A 20,608-nucleotide genomic window follows, 5' to 3' on the forward strand; every position below is an offset into this window, starting at 1 on the left:
ACCAGATCTATTGTGCTGTCATCCTCTCCTCTTTGCCTTTTGTATGCCTTTACCTCTTCCACCTTATTTGCCATATCCTCTCTGTTCAGATTTGTGATTGCAGATGCGACATGGTTTGCAGTGCGATTCATGTTCCTACGAGTGGCAGGCGGCACGTCCATCGCTGCAAATAGGAGTCTGGCTCGGGTGTTCCCCATTGGTGTGTCCTGGAGGCCTACTTAAAGAGCTCGGTTCACCGCCGCAGCTTTTTGGCCAGGTCTGTTGCATTCTACCTCTTTGTAGAATTTGTGGAAGCCAGATACATAGTCACAGTCACAGCACTTAAAACTGAACGCCCAGGCTAAACCCCACTTTTTCTCTCCAGCTATCTCTAACCTGGGCAGTGGACAGTGGTCCTTGGTCTCACTGTGCTCAAGCATAACTTTCTTCCATATACACACCATTTTCTGTATATCTATGAGTAGCATTCCTTCAGCAGCCCATTCCCGCTCATTTGTATCTCTGTCTGATCCAGCCGTGGAATCTACCTTGCACCGTTTTGGCCGCTGTATTCTCTTTGTGTCAGGCTGGTGTGTTCTTACAGCCTCCTGATTGGGCTGGAAATCTGTGTCCATCAAGGAACACCCAGGCAGAGGATTCAGCATGTCTGGAAGTGCTGACAGGTTATTTGAGCGATCCTGGGCCTTTCCAGCTTGAAATCTAGACTGTTTCCTCTTTCTGTCTCCCTTCATGGTGTTTTAGGGTAATTGTTTGCCTTGTTAACTGTCAGACTTGCCAATATAGGTGTACTTGGTGGCTGCCTGATTGGAAATGTTAAATTCATATTTTTCCTCTCTGTTTATATGTTGTAGATGCCAATGTGACACCCTTTGATGTAACTGTGCAGAGTAATAACCTGCTGTGAGACAACAGCAATGGTGCTGGGAGGTTTTTGCATGGTGAGCTGGTCAGCCAATCAGCAGTCATGGGGGAGAAGGGCGGGGGGGGGGGGGGGCTAACTGGGTGGTCTTTTAAAGGGTTTCATCATGTTATTCAGTGGGGAACTAGGATACTAGTCTTTTCTTAAGTCCTGTCCACTGAAAAAGTGCCTGTGAGTAGGTCTTCATCACCTTGAGGCATTATTCTTGCTTTGATTTTCGTCACAAATGATTGTTCCAAAATTGTGACAATTCGCTTTGATACCCCACACTGTCAGTCAATTTTTTTCACGTAGTTGCTGAAGTAAATGTCTTATATTTTGACATTTAATTGTCAGATAAATTGCCTATATTTTGATGTATGCTTTTTGACACTTTTGGCTTGTAACTTTGATATTTAAAGCTGATCTGAGTAGAAAAGTCTTCTTAAAAATGTATATTTCTCTAAATGGTTGCTTTTGAAAAGTCTAAAGTGCTCTGTCAATGTAATTTTTTTTAACTTTTCTTGCAGATAAACATCTTGTCTTTCCAAAGCAGTTGACCTGATGGAGATATCTTGAACGGTATATGCACTGCAAAGCTTCAAAGTTTACCCTTCAGAGTTTTTTCACCCTGAAAAAAAGACACATGTCCAAGATGGGGGTACCCCAACTTGAATTCATCCAACTCCAAAGTTTCTGCATGTATCAAGCCCTAACTTTGCCTGTGAGGTAGGGACGATTGTAGTTCTGTGAATTTTAGGGTATCAAGTCTTTTTTTGCTCCCAGGCGTCCATTTTTGGTGCACAGGTGCATGCTTGGTATTAAAATGCAGGAAACTGTCCAAACTTTGAGGAGGTATGAGCTTTATTGATGGAAGTTTGAAATTCTGGGTGAGAGGACACAAGGTGTGAGGTAGTGATGAGGCTGCGAGTGACGTCCCCTTGGCGTTGCTAGGCACGCCTCCCAGCTGCCGGCATGGAAAGGTCCAGATTTTGACGGTCAACCTATGTCAAGATTTTTATGGCTTCTTTCTCACAGGCTGGGCCAGGTATGCACCAAAGCTTATTGGCCACGGAATGTTTGGGACTGAGCTACAGCACTAGACGTTAACATTGTCGCTTATGGAAAATTAATGGGGGTCCGAGGCCAAATGACATTTTTGTTGCGTAATTTCAGCCATTGCTTCAACCAGAACCATACTTGTAAAGCCATTGTTTCACATTAGAACCAGTGATGACTGAAATCCACGTGTTATTTTTAAAACATGAATTCTAATCATTTTTTACGCCAAAGGGTCACACGATTCACAACCAATCAAATTTTACACTCTTCTGACACAAAAGAACATTAATCCACAAAATCGCCACCGTGACAACCACGGGAGTACTTAATTGCTTTTACTTTTAATTAAACTCCTTGCGTCTATGTCGAGACAGTTAGTACAACCGTTCACTTTGAGCATTACCAAGGAATCTCGGGCCCACACACCCTAGGAAATGAGCGATCGAAAATGTGCTTGAGATAATTCGACAGACGATACGATAAGGAACACAATTGTCTGCAAATTTAGTTCCGTGGAGAGAAATTTAATATTTCATTTTTTTTTTGTGACAACCTGCCACGGCAGTGGAAACAGGTTTTTACATGAAGCACACTGTGATGTTGGATTGGGGCCATCCTTGGCGGGACAACATTTTTGCCAAATCTAACATCAGAACAGCCTCGGGCTAGGGAGAGTGACAGCAGTTTTGTGGCATGGACTTGCCCTGAGACAAGAAGACACAGTACATATACACACACCTAATGACTCCTCGTCATATGATTCGAAACATTGTTGAGTAAGACATATAGCGCCGAGCATACATACATACCTACCTACATACATACATACATACATACATGCATACATACATACATTTGTTTTTTATTATTATTTGTTTCTTTTTTTTTTCAAGTATATGTGTTCAATAGTGGAAATTATTTTCAATTAGCTGTTTTTTCCGGAGGTTCACTATTTTTGGAAGTTGTGTCGTATTCTTGTGTTTCGGGTTGTTGTTGTCGGACGAATCTGTGTGCTAGTGGCACGTGGAACGATCTTCATTGCCCTGCCATCCCGATGAATGGTATATCTGTACTTAATTTAAAACTAATTCTTGTATTAAATTTATAGTTGCACTGTAATTGCACTACGTACCTCTGCAGGCTTCTGGCGTCTTATTTCCGGCCTTGACCCGTACCAAGGCTATTCTATGTGTCTACATGTATAACGGTAACGTTTTGTCTATTAATCTTCCCTGTCTTTTGCCCTTAGATTTAATAGATTTAGCTGTGGAGGAAAACCAGGATGCCTAATTAGGACAATGACGTAAATAACAGCATAGGTTTCTCTGTAGCTCCTTCCACGAGGAAAGGAGATGCACGGAACAGATCCACAGGCGAGGAAAAGGGCAGCAGGTGATAGAGCTGTAACAAGCCCTAAACCAGCTTAAATAGGAGTACAGTATTGTACATTGTTGGTATAAAGCTATTCGATGGGACTAATACAGGATTGAACGACTATGGCTTAACGCCAGGTCGGCCAAGACACACAGTGGCGAGAACACCAGGAAGCAGTGAATTGTTTTTGATCAGACAATATTCAAAAATGAACTAAAAACAGACGGACATGTTAAAAGACCAGCTAAAAGAACTAAAATTTAGTTAAAACCCGAAAACCATAATATTTTTATGACATATATATACACGTCAAGTAATGACAGCATCGCCAGACAATAAAGTCCACACAGTTAACAAGGGTATGTTTACTGCTGTGTTCAGGAGCACTAACACCAGTGGAAATACAGTTTTGTGTTAAGAGAGAATACACAAAAACTACTCAAAACTACTCGATCTATATCCCACATTATGAAAGACTTAGACCATAGAGAATAAAACTAGAGCGAAGACAACAGTCCGATAGGAGCAAATGGTCCCAAATTGGCGATAAAAAACGGACGGTCAATTTCAATCAGTTAAAAAAGTTTTTATTCTGTTTATGCCAATGATTAAATAGTAGCAAATTTCTATAGTCCAAAAATGTGGGCTGTATGGGATACAGTAAAAGTGTGCTTTACTGGTGTGACGGGAAGTTATGGATATACTCCTCTATTTGTTAAACGACAGATGTGACGCCACGCTTTGTCTGAGCAGTTTATTATTTTTCGAGAATCCACACTTTGGTGTTAGCAGTTTCAGTGGTGAAAACTTGCACCACCTTAGTGCTCCTTCGTGCGGTGTACGGTAGAGCGGAATTCGAACCCACGAACACAAGGCTCTAAATCATTCCTATACCTCAGTGAGCTCTCCGCTATCGCCATGCAACCTACTCCTTTTAGCCGACTTTATACGTTTGTTATGACGTCCATTCTTTGTCTAACCGGATTCGATTCCACTTGAGATCTGAAAGAACTTCATCTCTGGGCGAGGGAAACTGGTATTCTTTTAGGCGTGGCTGGATTTGCGCATCCACAGGCTTTGGTTTACAAAATTTACGCCGCCTTGTACCAATGACCTCAACTGTGTACCAACATGACAAGCTGGAGGCACAACAATCACGCTGCTTCACATGGAAAATGTCTTCCATTTATTTTGTACGAAGGGTGTCCGTTTAAAGATATTCCACGGAAATCTGGCTAACTGCATACTCCAAGTGTTTGTATTGTTATGCACATACATAAACTGTCAGTTCTTGAAAAAATAATGTGTAATTATTGCACTGGTCTATGGTGTCGTGTAAGTAGGAGAAAACACTAGTAACTGTAGGTTTTTGAAAAAGAATGAACTCCAAGCTCGCGCCTTGTTTAGTGTGTTTCAAAAATCTACAATTACGAGTGCTACCTCCACTACAGAAAAGACTGATGTTTTGTAAATAGTTCCTTCTAAACAGTTATAATAATTTTGTGTTTTCTCCTCCAAATGTTAAATTGGTTGGCATCTGATTGCCTAGTCATTGGACATAATGCGATCAGCCTTACTGCATGTTATATTTCTATAGTCCGAAAATTATCTCACTAAAATGATAAAATATAGCATAAGTCATATTCATTTATTAAACAGTTTTTGTTTTAAAATATTTTGAAAAGGTTAAAAACAGGAAGAAAAAAAAACAAAAAAGAAAGATCAAGTGAAAGTTCAAAGGAACAATTACCACGAACTTTTGATCTGTCTTCGCCTATAATTTATAAACAATCACGAGTATCGTCTATTTAGTGGATTTTCACCGGGCGTATCTTCATCTCGCTGAACTGAAGAGGGAGATATTTAGACGACCAGTGGTACCACGTGACTGATGAAGTATTTACTGTGAACTTCTCCTTCACATGAACATACAGCCCATTCAGATTACTGTAATGGCAAAAATTGTACCACCATGCCCCATGATCTGAGGCAGCACAGCTCCCAGGGGAGTAGTCATTATCTCGGTCATATGTGGAAAACTCCAAGCCATTTCCGTAATCCATTGCGTCACCTGAGAGAACAAAGAAAAAATGACTCAAAATCTGTAGACACACAGACTATTGCACAGCTCATATTGACTGGATTTATTCATTTGATTCGTGTTTACTGTGAGAAGGATCTGGTCGATAAGTCCAAACAAAAAGTTAGTCTCCAGCGACTATCCAGACTCGCCTCTACTCGCAAAATTTGGTGACCAAAATTAAAGGGTCGAAGCGGCCATATATATTGGCGTCAAGTTTTCTTTAGTCACCAGTATACAGTCAAAGTAACGCGTTAGAAAGATCCCCAGAGTACAGTAAGAAATAAGAAATAAGCGGTTATTTTTTGTGTTTGTTTGTTTTCTTTTTTTTTTGGGGGGGGGGGGGGGGGAGAAATTAACTAAAACTTACTTAGTCGCAATTCTTTCCTAACTCGAATAAACAGGGCCAAATCCAGCATTGTTAATAAAAAATTTTATTGGTTGTTCTGACATCTGATATAATACTGGCTCATGGTTACCTTCACCACAAATGTCTAAATACAGACATTTTAGTGCTGTATGTGGTCAGGGTATCACAAGTGATACTGACACACGTACAGTGTATATCACATGATGTGATCAAACATAAAAACACCAAAGATAACCAGAACGGATCAATATATTGATATGTTGGGAATGAATGGCGAGCACGCATAGGTCTACATAGGTTGATTTAAAAACATTATCGGCCTATATAATGCCTAATACATGTATTCGTGATGTCTATAAACCAGTCATACATTGGCCTATTGCCATTGTGACGTCAAAATTCAGACCCATTGTTAGAGTATGCCTACTAAGGGTGTCGGCCAATCTTTTTCACCACGAATATTTGACGCTTATAAGGTTGGTCGCTTCTCTTCCACCTTTCGCCAAGAGTTTTTACACCATCATTCCTACAGTCACCAACTGAAGAGCTTTTAATCACATTTAGTTGCAAATTTTTAGGGCAAAATTCTGGCCGATTTTAGTTGATGTGTTTTTTTTTAATTTATTTTTTAAATTATGTTTTTCTCAGAAAAAATGTCGGTCAACTCACCAGCATTCCCCTTGAATGTGCCCAGTAAGAGTCGGAAGTTGTGAGACTCGTCTGCCACACGGAATCTGCTGTAGGAAGCGTAACCCGTTCCAAGGGTATAGCTTCTCATATTCACGAGAAGTTCAAAATGAGCCTGAGAGGTCAGGAGGTGGATCTTCTGCAAGCCTGGGGAGACAAAACTGGATGGTTTTGACCGACTACTGTATATGTGGGAACTACCTGGCAAAGCGCTGTTTGTGGAATGCAGTTCATCGTATTTCATCTCAACGGCATATTATGTTAGATGGATAATGTCGTCAAGATGTCTAAAAGATGTAATCGCAATGCAAGGCAAACTGCTTTTCTTATTTGGTAAGTATATTCATGTGGTATATTTAATCTGCGGCTCTTGCGATCAAATTTCATGTTTACATTGAAATTGACGGAAAATAGTTTCAGCGGTGTGTTGCTAGAAAGGAACTGGAAATAAAAAGTTTTAGAAACGTCATCGCAATGGAATTCAAAAGCGCTTGGGATAAAGATTTCACTTTTAATCTGTGGTTTTAAATTAAGTTGAACTGAATTTAAATTAAGGTTTGCTCAGTACAGTTTTCATGTATTGATCACCCTTCGGATGATCTTGAATTAACTATTAATATGTAGTATACTCCAGCATGTTACCGGGGCTTTCAAACAAACAGCTGTGTGCTGCCAGCAACACCGGTGTGTGAGAACCGTCCACATTACCGGCGAAAGTCACTTTTTCGTTTTACTCTCATCTAATTCATATTGCCCACAGTCAACCAGTAGTGATCAACTCTTTGTTCACCAACAGACACATCACTTATGAACAAGCTTCCAAGCTGAATGCTAGAAGTTTTTTCTTCTTACCAGAATAATTATTCTTTTTAGTACTTCCTTTGGCGTTTTCTACAAAACTGCAAATCGCTGCTGTTATTCATTTACACTGTTTTTACAACATCTTCCGGCCACGTGCTAGCATATAAAACTTTTACACATCGCAGATCTACCCATTCGCCACGTTGGATGTAAATCTCCAGAAACGTTTATCGGATTCCCATGAGATTTAAAACAGATGAGAACACTTCACAGCGCTATGAAGTTTAAGAAATTTACTTATTTCGGCTCCAAAGAGATTAAGCTCGCCATAGGGCGTTCAAATCACGTGGTGACCTAGTTTTCCATTTTGAAATAAAAGGCATGTAGTTGGATGTAATTTGGCCTGCTCTAAACGAGTCCGGTTTGACCTTTTGCATGTAATGCATGGTTTTGCTACAAACGCTGAAAATCTTGCTTGGTATCACATTATTTTACTTTTCTTGACAAGGTCACGTCACTGGAAAGCAATGCGTGTGATGCTGACAGTAAGTTACGGTAAATGTGTAAGTGTGAAGTCGAAATTCATATACCACAATAATGGTAAGAACTGTCTCCAAAACAAATTTAGAACACGTTACCAATGAATATGTAAGATAGATATATATATATATATATATATATATATATATATATATATATATATATATATATATATATATATATATATATATATATATATATATATATATATATGGTAAACATGAATATATGGTAAAAAAAAAACCTAACGGTTCAAAAGTAATGATTCAAAGACACTGCATCAAACGCCTTTCCCAAGATTTTACAATGAGTACAATAGTGCTGTTGGAAATTGTTGACAAAAGTCTAGCGATCTGTGAGCTATATGAACAGTTGCAATGACAGCTCAATCGAGATTCATATTTTCTTATCTACAACTAATATCCAAGTACGGCAAAAGATATGAATACTGATTTCACTAAGTCGACTAGAGCATACCTTGCGTCTTTCCAACACAACTGAAAACTGTTCACTGTTTCTATTTGAATGATTCCATCCTATTTTCGTACTTTGTATACCTCTTTAGTTATTAGGTGGTCTGTGTTATAAGTCGCTTTAGGGAATATACTTTGCGATTATTGACCTGAAACGTCCTTATTGGTTGACGGCTGGTACACGAGTGTCTGTTTCGGCGAAATGATTCTAACGCTACATAAACACTTAGGTTTATTATTCGACATAACAGTTATTCGTTCTTGAACAGTTGCAATTAAAGTGCAAGTGAGATACCTACAATTGAATTTTACCTGAAAATTATTCACATGTTTATGTTTTGAATGTTGACTGGGATTTCATGCACAGAAAATCGACTCTGTTCCCTGCAACACTGAAAACCGAAGACTGCTGAGTCACTTCATGCACCATATTTTTCAATATCCCTCCACCATAATACTGACCGTCGTCAAATAAACAATTAGAATAATATAACCATGGTAAAAAATACTTCCCGCCAAAGCCAGTTAACAATGAACAATCTGTGGTAATTTGGTGAGGTAGACGTGGTGATATTAAATTGAGTTAAGTAAGATTTAATGCAGGACCTTTGACCTGGTTTAAGGTAACTCACCCAACCAGAACTCGCCGTAGAGTTTACCAAACCCATCGGTGTAATTCTTCCAGTTACGAAAGAAGTCAACAGAGCCATCTTGTCGTCTTTGAAACACCTGGAAAGTCAGTTAACATCAAGTTTACCATTTACCAAACACAGACACAATTACTTTATGTCGGAGTTTTATTTCACCTATACGACGGCAGTCAAGATTATGTGGGAACTGGGCAGCGCCCAGCGAATACCCACGAACATCCGCAAGTTGTTGCCAAAGGCATAATTAAAATATGAATTATTGATATATTTCCAACATAAGAACATCGTTCTGCGGTATTTGTATGTGCGTGTTCATGCACTTTTGTATGGATGTAGGATTGGTTGACATGTGTTGGTGTTAGGTGGTTTTCAGAAGAGAGTTTTCTCTTGCAGAATGTTTTAAAATAATGTATTACTTTTATTAATACAACAACTTGTTAAAGCGTCATTTCGCATGTCAGAGTAATTTTCGCTTCACAGAAGCATATGATTATTTATTGGATTTATTACCACACGGTCGACGTCTAACTCAGTGGGTTTGTCAAACCCCACGATTTCCAATATCATTCCTTAACGTGACGTGTACCACCCTTTTACAGTAGCTGAGCCGATTTTTCTTCATACCTGTTATCTGGATAATTTATTAGCGCAAGCAGTATGGGGTAGCATAATCTAAGATCGCTTTGACCTCAAATTTATTTATTTTTTTATTTACTTGGTGGTTTACGCCGTGTTTAAGAATAGTTTGCATATGCGACGGCGGCTATTATTAAGGTGAGAGGAAACCGTGCAGAGCCCGGGGCAGTCACACGACCATCCTCCGGTTGCTGAAAGTCTTTCCTACGTACGTCTGGAGAGGAAGCCAGCATGAGCTAAAGTTGAACTTACAGGGACCGTATTGATGAGGTATTTTTAACCAATGAAACAATCATTTCAGTCGTTCAATGCAAATTTCTTTATTTTTTTTTTGGACAAAAGTTTGATCTCAGACGTTGTTAGTTCTTACTGCTCTTGCGACAGGAGTTTTTTTTTCAGATGATTTCCAAAGTACGAGAGTTTCTCCTTTTCATAATTCCGGTGTTAAATATCAAATAAAATACAAAAAATAAGTTAATTTGTTGAAACTTTTGTTATTTCTGTTGAATATGTGACTGTATTATAGGTCACGATCTAACTACATTTCTAAGTGTTTTGTGTAAAATTATCACCACGGACCTTATTAACTTGGTGTTGTTCTGCACTGAGTTATCCACAAATGCACATGACCTGATTGTTTGATTCTGAAACGGCATTCCACTGTTTAGAATTGTCTAACAGGCGTAGATCTAGGCGTCATAGCAGACAGTCGCAAACCAATCGTAAATCATGACGAGCGTTACAGGTTTGTCATTTTATTTATTTATTTGATTTATTTGATTGGTGTTTTACGCCGTACTCAAGAATATTTCACTTATACGACGACGGCCAGCATTATAGTGGGTGGAAACCGGGCAGAGCCCTGGGGAAACCCACGACCATCCGCAGGTTGCTAGAAACCTTCCCACTTACCGCTGGAGAGGAAGCCAGCATAAGCTGGACTTGAACTCACAGCGACCGCATTGATGGGAGACTCCTGGGTCATTACACAGCGCTAGCGCGCTAACAACTGAGCCACGGAGGCCCCTGTCATTTTATAATCCCTATTTACAAACTCACCAACCATCCACCTCCCTGCGTCACCATGTCACAGTACACAAGGAAGCCTTTTCCCACTCCGAACGGAAACACTCGGTACACGCCGCTCTTTGTGTGGTTGCACTTCTGTATTAATGTACAATCCGTAGGATATGCGCATTCGAGAAAATTGCTGTGATCTGAAAAAACAATTCCTGGCGTGGTATTAATTGTGATTTACATCAATACACGAAACATCGATCGTGGTAATACTCTGCAAACATTTGTACACAAGAAATACTTGACCTGTACGATATCAGCCTATGATGATGATATCTGGACAAAACCATAACTGAATGATTCACTAGAATAACGCCAATTACAGTACTGTACCTCTCCCTGTCGATGTGAGAACTAACAAAAGTGAGCGGGCTACTATATCTATCCCATTATCGATATTGGAGAAACATCACGGAGGAAAGGTAAGGTCTTAGAGTTTTAAAAATTCAGTTTTTAACAAAGCTCTGTTGCACAGCCTTTACTGGTGAAGCTGGTCACCACAGTTTTTGTATTATTTTCACAATAAATTTTCCCTAAACACAATATTTAGGCTATGTTAATCTGTAAAGTGCAATTAAAAATACTAGGTTTAATTCGCGGAACTCTGGCCGGGTGACGTCAAAACTGTGCATACATCCCTCGATTGTGTATTGAAAAGCCCTACAAAGCATAGTCGAATCCATTAGGCCTACCCACTGTACCCCTACGTGTACACCTCTTTAATAGCTCTCTGAAAATATTATAAGTAAAACAGTTTTACAACAAATATCTTGAAAGAAAGGCTACCGGAGTCGTATTAGATCTGAGAAAAGCATAGAGGCTGCATGATACGATGGCCGATTTTCGCTCATATATCGACCACATAGATGATACAAATGCGCTCCTAACTGGTTCGCCTGACACCTATTGGACATCCACCGAATTATGGTCGTGTTTGTGGAAAAGTTTTCACGGTTTCACAGTTAACAGACTATAAATTTTTAAAGGCATGTTGAGCGATACAGGACTTAGACACAGGGATGCATGCAGTCGGGCCAGCCCATTGTGAGTTTCACTGACAGGCACAATCTGCCACTCAACGCCGTGAAACTAACGATCAAGTTAATCACTTGTGTTATATCGCCGGCAAAAATAAATAAGGCTTCAATTATACTGAATGGAAACAACGATTGGTGACCAATAGAAATGTAAATTTAAAATGTGCATGCGCACACAGCGGCTTCTAGCGACTTCTTTAAGTTCGTGTCACAGGCTGCTGTTTCAAATAAAAAAAAAGCTAAATAAATTCTGCATTCAGGAAGAGAAAACCCGGAGGTATTTTTCGTTCAGATTTTTGGGGGATATTATAAGGCTCGTCCTTCGGCCTTTTCTCTTTAGAAGGTTTGGCTGAATTAGCAAGTCTCATACGACTGCGATCTATTCCCCCGTAATCAAAGTGCGGTTTTAACGAGATCTGGTCCGTATTTTGTAAATCAGTGGCTTAATGTCTGCAGTGAATGTACCACTGTGAGGTCAGAAGATCAGCGGTGGCTCGATCGTAGCGGAGTAGATTTTCTGATGTTTCATGACTAAATGACTAAGGTTTTGTTTTTTTTGTTTGTATTTTTTCGTGTTCGACGTTCTAAACCATCGGAATGGATCCAGGGGGCGTCAGACTATCCATCTGCAGTTTGTAAGGCCAAGCGCTGGGGATATACTTTAATTATCTAAGCCAGCGAGGTCACCGAAAGTCATCTTGACATGCCAGAGTTGTCTTCAACTGGATTATTACTCATTCACATAAATTCACTCACATTCTTTGTTCAAATCAAAGTCTATTTGTTGAAATCGAAGATAAAATATCTCTTCATTCAAACTCCCCTTTTTGCACGATATATACTCGAAATGGGGTTCACTGCATGACCCTCCATATATTCATTTATTGTTTTAATTGATATTTTACGTTACACTCAAGAATAATTAACTTATACTATGGCGGACAGCATGTATGGATGGAGGAAACCGGGAGAAACACATGAGCTAGATATGAACTCAAAAGAACCGCATTGGTGAGAGGCTTCGGGGTCACTGTGCTGCATTAGTGTACTATGCTTTTCAATGGGATAGAACAAATCCATTGGACTTATTCAGTCACCTTTATCTTAAATTTAAACTCTTATTTTGACATCTGATTCTTAAGTTCGGTTGACAGCTCCTCAAGTGAAAACAAAGCTCAGAGTAACAGGCCTTCAGAACCAGGTGAATGTTTTGAGATCTTTAAGTTTATTTATTTGACTGGTGTTTTACGCCGCACTCAAGAATATTTGACTTATACGACGGCGGCCAGCATGGTGGTGAGAGGAAACCGGAAGCAACCCACGACCATCTGCAGGTTGCTGCAGACCTTCCCACGTACGGCCGGAGAGACTAGTTCTTTACGTGGCTAAGCTTGTAATAGTGTAGGGAAAATTTTAAACTTTACGGTAAATTTAATCACTGCAAGTATTGTGTGAAATTACCAGTTGCACTTATCGTCTACTTAAAATAGTGTTTCCGATGCGAAATACATGTTGCTTACATTGTCTCAAAAAGATAACAATGACGGTTTCGTATTATTTCATGTTTTAGTCGGTGACAACTCCATGCGTGTGAACTACCGCACTGTTCTCAAACTAGTATGAATAAGTGTTATCAGATGTACATACCGGTCCACGTGGAAACATCGTCTTCATCGGCTTGTTCCACCAAAGGTTGAACATCAAACTTCTTCAAAAATGTGTTATAAGAAGATGCCACAAAGCCGACGCTGAACAAAAGAAGTCCACACATAACGGACAACATCTTGGATTGTTAGAATCTGACACCTCTCGACTGAAGATTGTAGGTTCACATACACTCTACAGTGACTTTATATCTGCTTGCTCAAACCGGATTCGTGGGCTGTTTTGACAGCTATTAACGTCATCACCGCACGCTGCTTTTCCCAACTGATGTTAAGAAAGCTGTAATTTAAAGCCTTTTTTACGTCATAAGAGAAAACATGCTAACTTTTTTTCTCCTTGTAACTGTTAAGACATATCCTAACTTAAATGTTGAGAAATTAATAAACCGTTTTGTGTATCGTTTAAAAGAGCTGATTAGTGAAGTTGTACTTTGTTGAACACTAAATAATATTGGTATCGCACCCAGGGAGGTCAAGCGTATTTCCTGTCTCGGATAGGGTGTAAAGGTGACCATAATAAACTCCAGGCTATTCACCCTGTGATAAAATCTTAACTGAGGGTATGTTTCCATTCTACCAACCTGTCCCATTTGTCTTCCAAAATATTCTTCATACAAAAATTCTCCTTCTCAAAGACAGATCGAGAAAAAAATCTGATAAATGCTGTTATACTTTTACAGTGTCACATGACATAGACATGCAATTTTCTATAACAGCCCATCTCTTGTATAATTACGTTGTTGTCTGTTTTACACTTTAAGGTAACGTCATTGGAAACCATTTCCGTTGTGACGCTGAACATACGTGATAGCAAATATCTATACTAGTATGTGGCGATGGTTTCAGCCGAAAATATTTAAATTAAGTAGGGGGTCTTACTTTCAGTTCAAAAAAGCACAACTCTAAAAAGAAGATCAGAACATGTATGGTCCCATATAACAAGATAACAAGATACAATGTTAAATGGAGGGAAAGAGCCTAGTTCGGCAAAAGAGAACGTGATGTTTCTGTTGCAATTGGTGACACGTGTATGTGACACGGTCAACTGACCGACCCCATATTCTGCCTTCATTCTGCAAGATTTAAGAATGTATTGGTTAAAGTGTTTGTGCTTTTTGTCTTACGTCAATAACAGTGATAATACGGAGAAGAAATAGATTGACTGAAATATTCCATGAAAAACGGCGTTCAACTGGCAACACTTAAATAACTGTACATCTTATAATACTGCATACTGCATCTACAGCTATAACGGTATTTCCCCACTATATTGCTGGCCGCCGTCGTATGGTTGAAAGAATATTGAGTACGGCGAAAAACATCAGTTAAATAAAATAATAAATCGACGGTTACAAATGTCTTAAAGCGGAGACATGGATCTTAACTGACACAGAGACGAAACACTATATATCAAGACTGCTGGAAGACTTGAATCGCAATGGAATTTTGTAATGTAAACCTAAGATACGCCTTGATCAAAACCCGTATACAGTGCACTGGGACTAAACGTATCCCCTGTCTTCAGGATCCGGGTTAAGCGAAACCAGATATACACGTTGACGGACTCGACGTAAGTCTACACCAAATAAAGGAGTCGGATTAAGCCAGATTACATCTATACATTCACGTATACATAACAAAACTCTCAGAGCAAGGTCGACGATGAAATCTCAAACCCAGTGTTTTTGCAGGACGGAGTGTAAAATTTCTTGAGACGTAACGTGAACTGATTTATGGTCATGTGGACTTTAGAGCATACACTAGAAGAACGCTTAAGATGAGGGTCACATGTGTGTGACATGTGTGATGTATTAGGGACCAGCACAAACTTTTTTACCTATATAAACTGACGAGTATGTTTTTGTATATATGTTACAGTGGCTTTGAATTTAAATCGCATGAGAATTTGTAGAACAGAGAGCAGTACATTTTGATATCAAACTGCAATTTTAGAATTTTGCGAAGTAAAATATCCGTTGGTCAGAGATTAGAATTAGTCAACTAAACGAAAGTTTAATAATTCTAAGATTACTCCAATTGTAACTGTTAAGATCTACTGTTGTATTTGGTTTTGGTGGGATTGGTTTTCTATATATTCCAGATGTGTACAGATTGTTCTGTAATCTGCTGAAGTCATTATTTCGTGCGGATAATTTCGTGTTCAGACTAGTAATCGTTCATTGTCTTGGATTGTCTTACATTATTGTGGACAGATCATATTTAATTGCTCCGAGGCTTGTTTTTAATTATTTTCTACATGTAGAACCACCTTCACGTGTGGAATGGTCATTCTAATTTTTTTACGAAAAAAACGTAGAACCACCTAGTGCCACATAGGTACTCTAGAACTGCTTCCTCGTGATGATTGATCATTCTAATATCTTATGTAAATAATGCACAATTACCTCCATGCTGGAGCTGGTCATTGTTTTAGACCAAATAGGCACTGTAAAACCTCCTTCATGTAGGGACTGGTCATTCTTATGTAAAATATGTAAAATATTTTTATGTAAATCCAACAGCATCACCTCCACACAGGGCCAGTAATTCTTATAGCCTATAATGGCCATTCTTATTGCTTATACATGTACTACAAATCGACGCTGGGGCTGGTCATTGTTATAGCCCATATAGATATACCACCATATGACTGATTTAAAAAACAGAAAATGAGCCTCGTGCATGTGTGACAAAATTCATAAATGATTTGTTTGCCAGTTATTTTCAGTCAAAAATTGTCCAACCTCCAGCCAAACTTTAAATAGATTAATATACATATAATTTTAATGGTGTAAAATTTTGAAAAAAAAATATATAACGTTGCATAAAAGCGTAGTATCTTTGTTGTGTCTTTACATTCCTGAGCAATAGGACCCTGGTGTATGAATAAAGCTGCTGTTTTTGTCAACATATGCATACACTGTATATATAATCCACACTGCAGAGGTCTTCACAAGCAGTTGTGTACAGATTATAGACAAATGTTTGCAGGAGGCACCCTCCTAATGTATAAGTGAAATATTCTTGAGAACGGCTTGAAACACCAATCATATAAAAAAAGTTTTCCGTTACTCACATACAATGTGTGGCACACTGCGTTTAGAGGAAATTTCGAGAAAATTGAAGTAGACAGAAGAAAACTGAATTTATTGCACCTTATTATTTGACATTATCTTATTTGTGTTTTACACCGTACTCAAGAATATTTCACTAATAGTAGCAGGAAACTGGGCAGAGCCCGGGGAAAACCCACGACCATGCGCACCTGCTACCACGTACGACCGGAGAGAAAACCAGCATGAGCAAATATAAACGGATATAAAACTGATGTCTTCCATGCTGAATAATTTTTACGCACAAATTTCAAACTACCAAAAGCACTTAAGGATATATTAGGCTTGTTACACAGATGAACTGCCCATCATATGCTGCATTATTATATGGCGAATTTAGCATTGTTAAAGGACACATGAAAAAAATGTTACATCTTTTAATAACCCCTCTATTTTCTACATATGTTTCGTTGATAGCTGGAAAATTTCGGAAAAGACGTCATTGACGAACTTACTAAGAACGCGAGGACAGTTTTGCGTACACCCACCCAACCCCACGCCCAATTCGGATTCTTTTTCCACACATATTTGTTTGATAGTTATTATTGTTGACCTCACCACTGTAGAATACTTTTTTTCTGCACTGACCTCTGGGCCATTAAGAAAACTGCAGTGTAAAGCCAATTTTACTTCCCAAAGAAGAAAGCTGTGGCGCTTTTTTGTACTTTTATATCTTACGACGCAACCCAAGCTGCATATTGAGAGATAAAAACCAACCGTTTCGCAGAAACCTTAGTAGGCCTACTGGCTACATACATATTATTCATAACCTACTTAACAAAGTGCTGAAACGAAAGACAGGAAAGGAACTGCTGCCAAATTTCAGGAGCCATAGGAAAACATATCAGCTTAAAAAAACGGAAATCAAACTTATAAAAAAAAAATTAGATTCCGCTATAAGTATGTCTGAAATACATTTGACAATAATGAGCTGGTTACTAACGATAGTTCGGTTGCCTTCGGCATGACCAGAAAAAAAAGCAGGATATGCCACAGTTTTACTACTGTCAGCATGTGTTCAAATTACGCGCGTCAAGTCTATACTACACCTACACAGTTGGGAGACACGTACAGGTTTACTTCGGTGCAGATGATTGTGTATCTTGTTCAGGCATCGACTTCTGTGATCGGTTGATCCTTAGCATTCATAAAAAATAAACCAAGCGTTAATAAACCAAACACTCCACAGCGCACATTATAATATAAACACCCATTTTATACAAAAAATAATAATAGTAGAAGCGCGATTTGAGGGTGTTTTGTTTTGATGTTGGCGGCAACCAGTCCCAGTCTGAAGCAGTCACATTCCATGCTGGTTGGAGTAGTACACAAACTTTTAGCCACTTGAGTCCATGCTGAGGTATGTGGACGAGGTCATGGTCCCATATTTTCAGAAACCAAGGAAAGTCCTAAAGTTACGACCCACACAAAAATGCCTGGACATTTTTGACCTCGCCTGTATAAAGTAGAGGAGTCGCTTATGTCGAACCCTGGGCGTCGGCGTCGAATAACAGAGAGAGCAATTTTAAACAAAGTGTTAGTGTAGTATCTGTTAAACCACTGCAGATATTGGGGTCAGCGTTTGCACACAATTAGATCACAGCAGCACGAGGGGAATATTCCATCGTTGATTGGGTTTGTGCATATTAAATACCGTGAATTACTAAATTTCTGACTTAATATATAGTGTATATTAGAATCACTGTTAGACAAAAATGTTAGAGATGGTATCTTAGCAGGTATTGTATGTATTGACCTGAGGCTTTACATGCATATAAAGCACAATGAGGCAATGCGGGTTGGTCCATCGCTCCAATTTTAAGTTGCTGCATTTAAGGCAGGCCAGGGAGAAAATTTACTAGCAAAACTGATGCGGAGCAACATTTGCAGAATTACAAATGCGACAGTCCGTCGTCGTCATGGAGACGAAGTGTTATTCACTTCGCCCATTACGCCGTCATTAATGTACAATAATATTACTTTCCTAAACATGAGAGCGGTATTAGCTTGTCAGGACCGGCAGTTAACAGGTGGTTATCTCCCTTAGCACCTACATATATAATGAGAGCTTTAATTGTGTTCGACCACTTTGGTCTGCAGTCTAGATAAATTTCTTTAAGCATTTAACATGCATATGTTGGCTGTAAGCTACTTGAGACACCAAAAAAATTTCACCGTTTTCTAAATTTCAAGCTCTTATTTGAGAAAACATGATTTCCAAGCACTTTCTTCATCTAGAATCACACCTAAAATCAAGAAGTTTAGAGGCCTCGAACGAACAATGTCACTCCGACTAGAGATTGTACATATTCTATATTGAAAAATCAGTGGCAACAGCCTTTTACCAGGTGGAAACTGTAGATCGGATGTATCCACTGTGTACCTGGATGACAGCCTGAATTTGTCTGATACCACCTGTCTGCCTCCTGATACAATGACGGCGAAGATGCTGCCATTCCTCGTGCATGACAGCTCCCAGTTAGGCCAGATCATGAACATGTAGGTCCATTGCTACCACAGGACGACCCCATGGCCCAATTGACGTAAAGCGATACCAAATGGACACAGACCCCCATTACAACTTCCGTTTTTCGATAGGGACGATTGTAGTTCTGTGAATTTTAGGGTATAAAGTCTTTTTTTGCTCCCAGGCGTCCATTTTTGGTGCACAGGTGCATGCTTGGTATTAAAATGCAGGAAACTGTCTAAACTTTGAGGAGGTATGAGCTTTATTGATGAAAGTTTGAAATTCTGGGTGAGAGGACACAAGGTGTGAGGTAGTGATGAGGCTGCGAGTGACGTCCCCTTGGCGTTGCTAGGCACGCCTCCCAGCTGCCGGCATGGAAAGGTCCAGATTTTGACGGTCAACCTATGTCAAAATTTTTATGGCTTCTTTCTCACAGGCTGGGCCAGGTATGCACCAAAGCTTATTGGCCACGGAATGTTTGGGACTGAGCTACAGCACTAGACGTTAACATTGTCGCTTATGGAAAATTAATGGGGGTCCGAGGCCTGTACTGACGAAGTCACCAAAATGTGAAAAATGTCACTATGCGCTTAGATTTTGCAGCAGCCTGATTATTTTTGGTGGGTATGTCTGTGATGTGTTTTGCATTGATTGAGCCATTTTATAGCTTCTTGGGGCGATTTATTTTTTGAAAATATCCATTTTGATGAAAAATTGGTAAAATGCTGTTCAGTGTAGGGTAGCATGTGTATAGGCATCCTGAAATGAACAACATGCAACGTTATAGTATTCCTACGCTTGAAAATGGAGACGTTCAGAGCAGAAATTGCAGCAAAAATTGAAAGTTACAGTGTTTATAGCGAAAACGCAGCCTGTCGAGTGTGGACTGGACCATTGACGAGGGATGGTCGATATGGCCTTGCCTCCTACAAAGACCCCGTCACACATCGATGGAAGAAGAAACCCATCAGCAGACTTGTTTATATGGCCAGACAGAGGCTGTCACATTTAGATCCCAAGCTTGATTGTTCACACGTGTGCCACAACACTCTCTGTGTAAATGTGGACCACATAAGCTTGAAACCGCATTGTGTTACCAATAACAGGCAGCGCTGCTGCAACGTAGGGCGCTGTCTCGGCCATGGGCAGTATGCAAGGTGCATGCTGCATTTAGGACTGAGCAGGTTGGTTTCCCCTCATTAAAAATAATAAATAACAGATGTGTTTCAGATTTTGCTCAATTTCTGTTATCATTTTTTAATTTCTTTCATAAGCGACAACAGCAGTGACAAATTATATACAAAACTGGCGGTTACAAATATCTAGCGTATGTGTAATCTGTTGGGGTGTTGTCCAGTTGTCCCTTGGCATAGTCAGTTTTCTCTTCTGGATTTGAAAGCCTGTACTCAATGTGCTCTCGGAGTTTTCTGGCTGTATTGCGGAGTGATCTCCCCTTAACTGTCTGTCGCTTCTTATAAACCTTGTGGTACTGTTTCACCCTTTCAATCTGTTGTACTGTTTTCTCGCTCCTAGGTGAAATACTGGCGCCGACAGCTTGGAGTTTGGCAGCCGTGGACTTGTCCTGGCCATTGTTAAGGCTGTGGATTGTGGACGCCGCCCTTCCCTCCATATTTCTGCTGTAGTTTACATTCTTGGGCAAGGAGACGCTGAGTGATCTG

The 20,608-nt window shown here is 39.6% G+C and overlaps 1 protein-coding gene across 1 annotated transcript; it reads right to left on the reverse strand.

The window, feature by feature from the left end:
* Positions 1-4,968: 4,968 nt before the first annotated feature.
* LOC135477466 (fibrinogen C domain-containing protein 1-like) lies at positions 4,969-13,486 on the reverse strand. Its single transcript, XM_064757582.1, has 5 exons — positions 13,333-13,486; positions 10,631-10,788; positions 8,918-9,014; positions 6,454-6,618; positions 4,969-5,405 (listed from the first exon to the last, which is right to left on the reverse strand). The coding sequence occupies exons 1-5, from the start codon at positions 13,466-13,468 to the stop codon at positions 5,143-5,145; spliced, it is 819 nt and encodes a 272-aa protein (XP_064613652.1). The 5' UTR covers positions 13,469-13,486; the 3' UTR covers positions 4,969-5,142.
* Positions 13,487-20,608: the final 7,122 nt, after the last annotated feature.

Source organism: Liolophura sinensis, chromosome 11, assembly GCF_032854445.1.
Source record: "Liolophura sinensis isolate JHLJ2023 chromosome 11, CUHK_Ljap_v2, whole genome shotgun sequence".
Taxonomy (NCBI): Eukaryota; Metazoa; Mollusca; class Polyplacophora; order Chitonida; family Chitonidae; genus Liolophura; species Liolophura sinensis.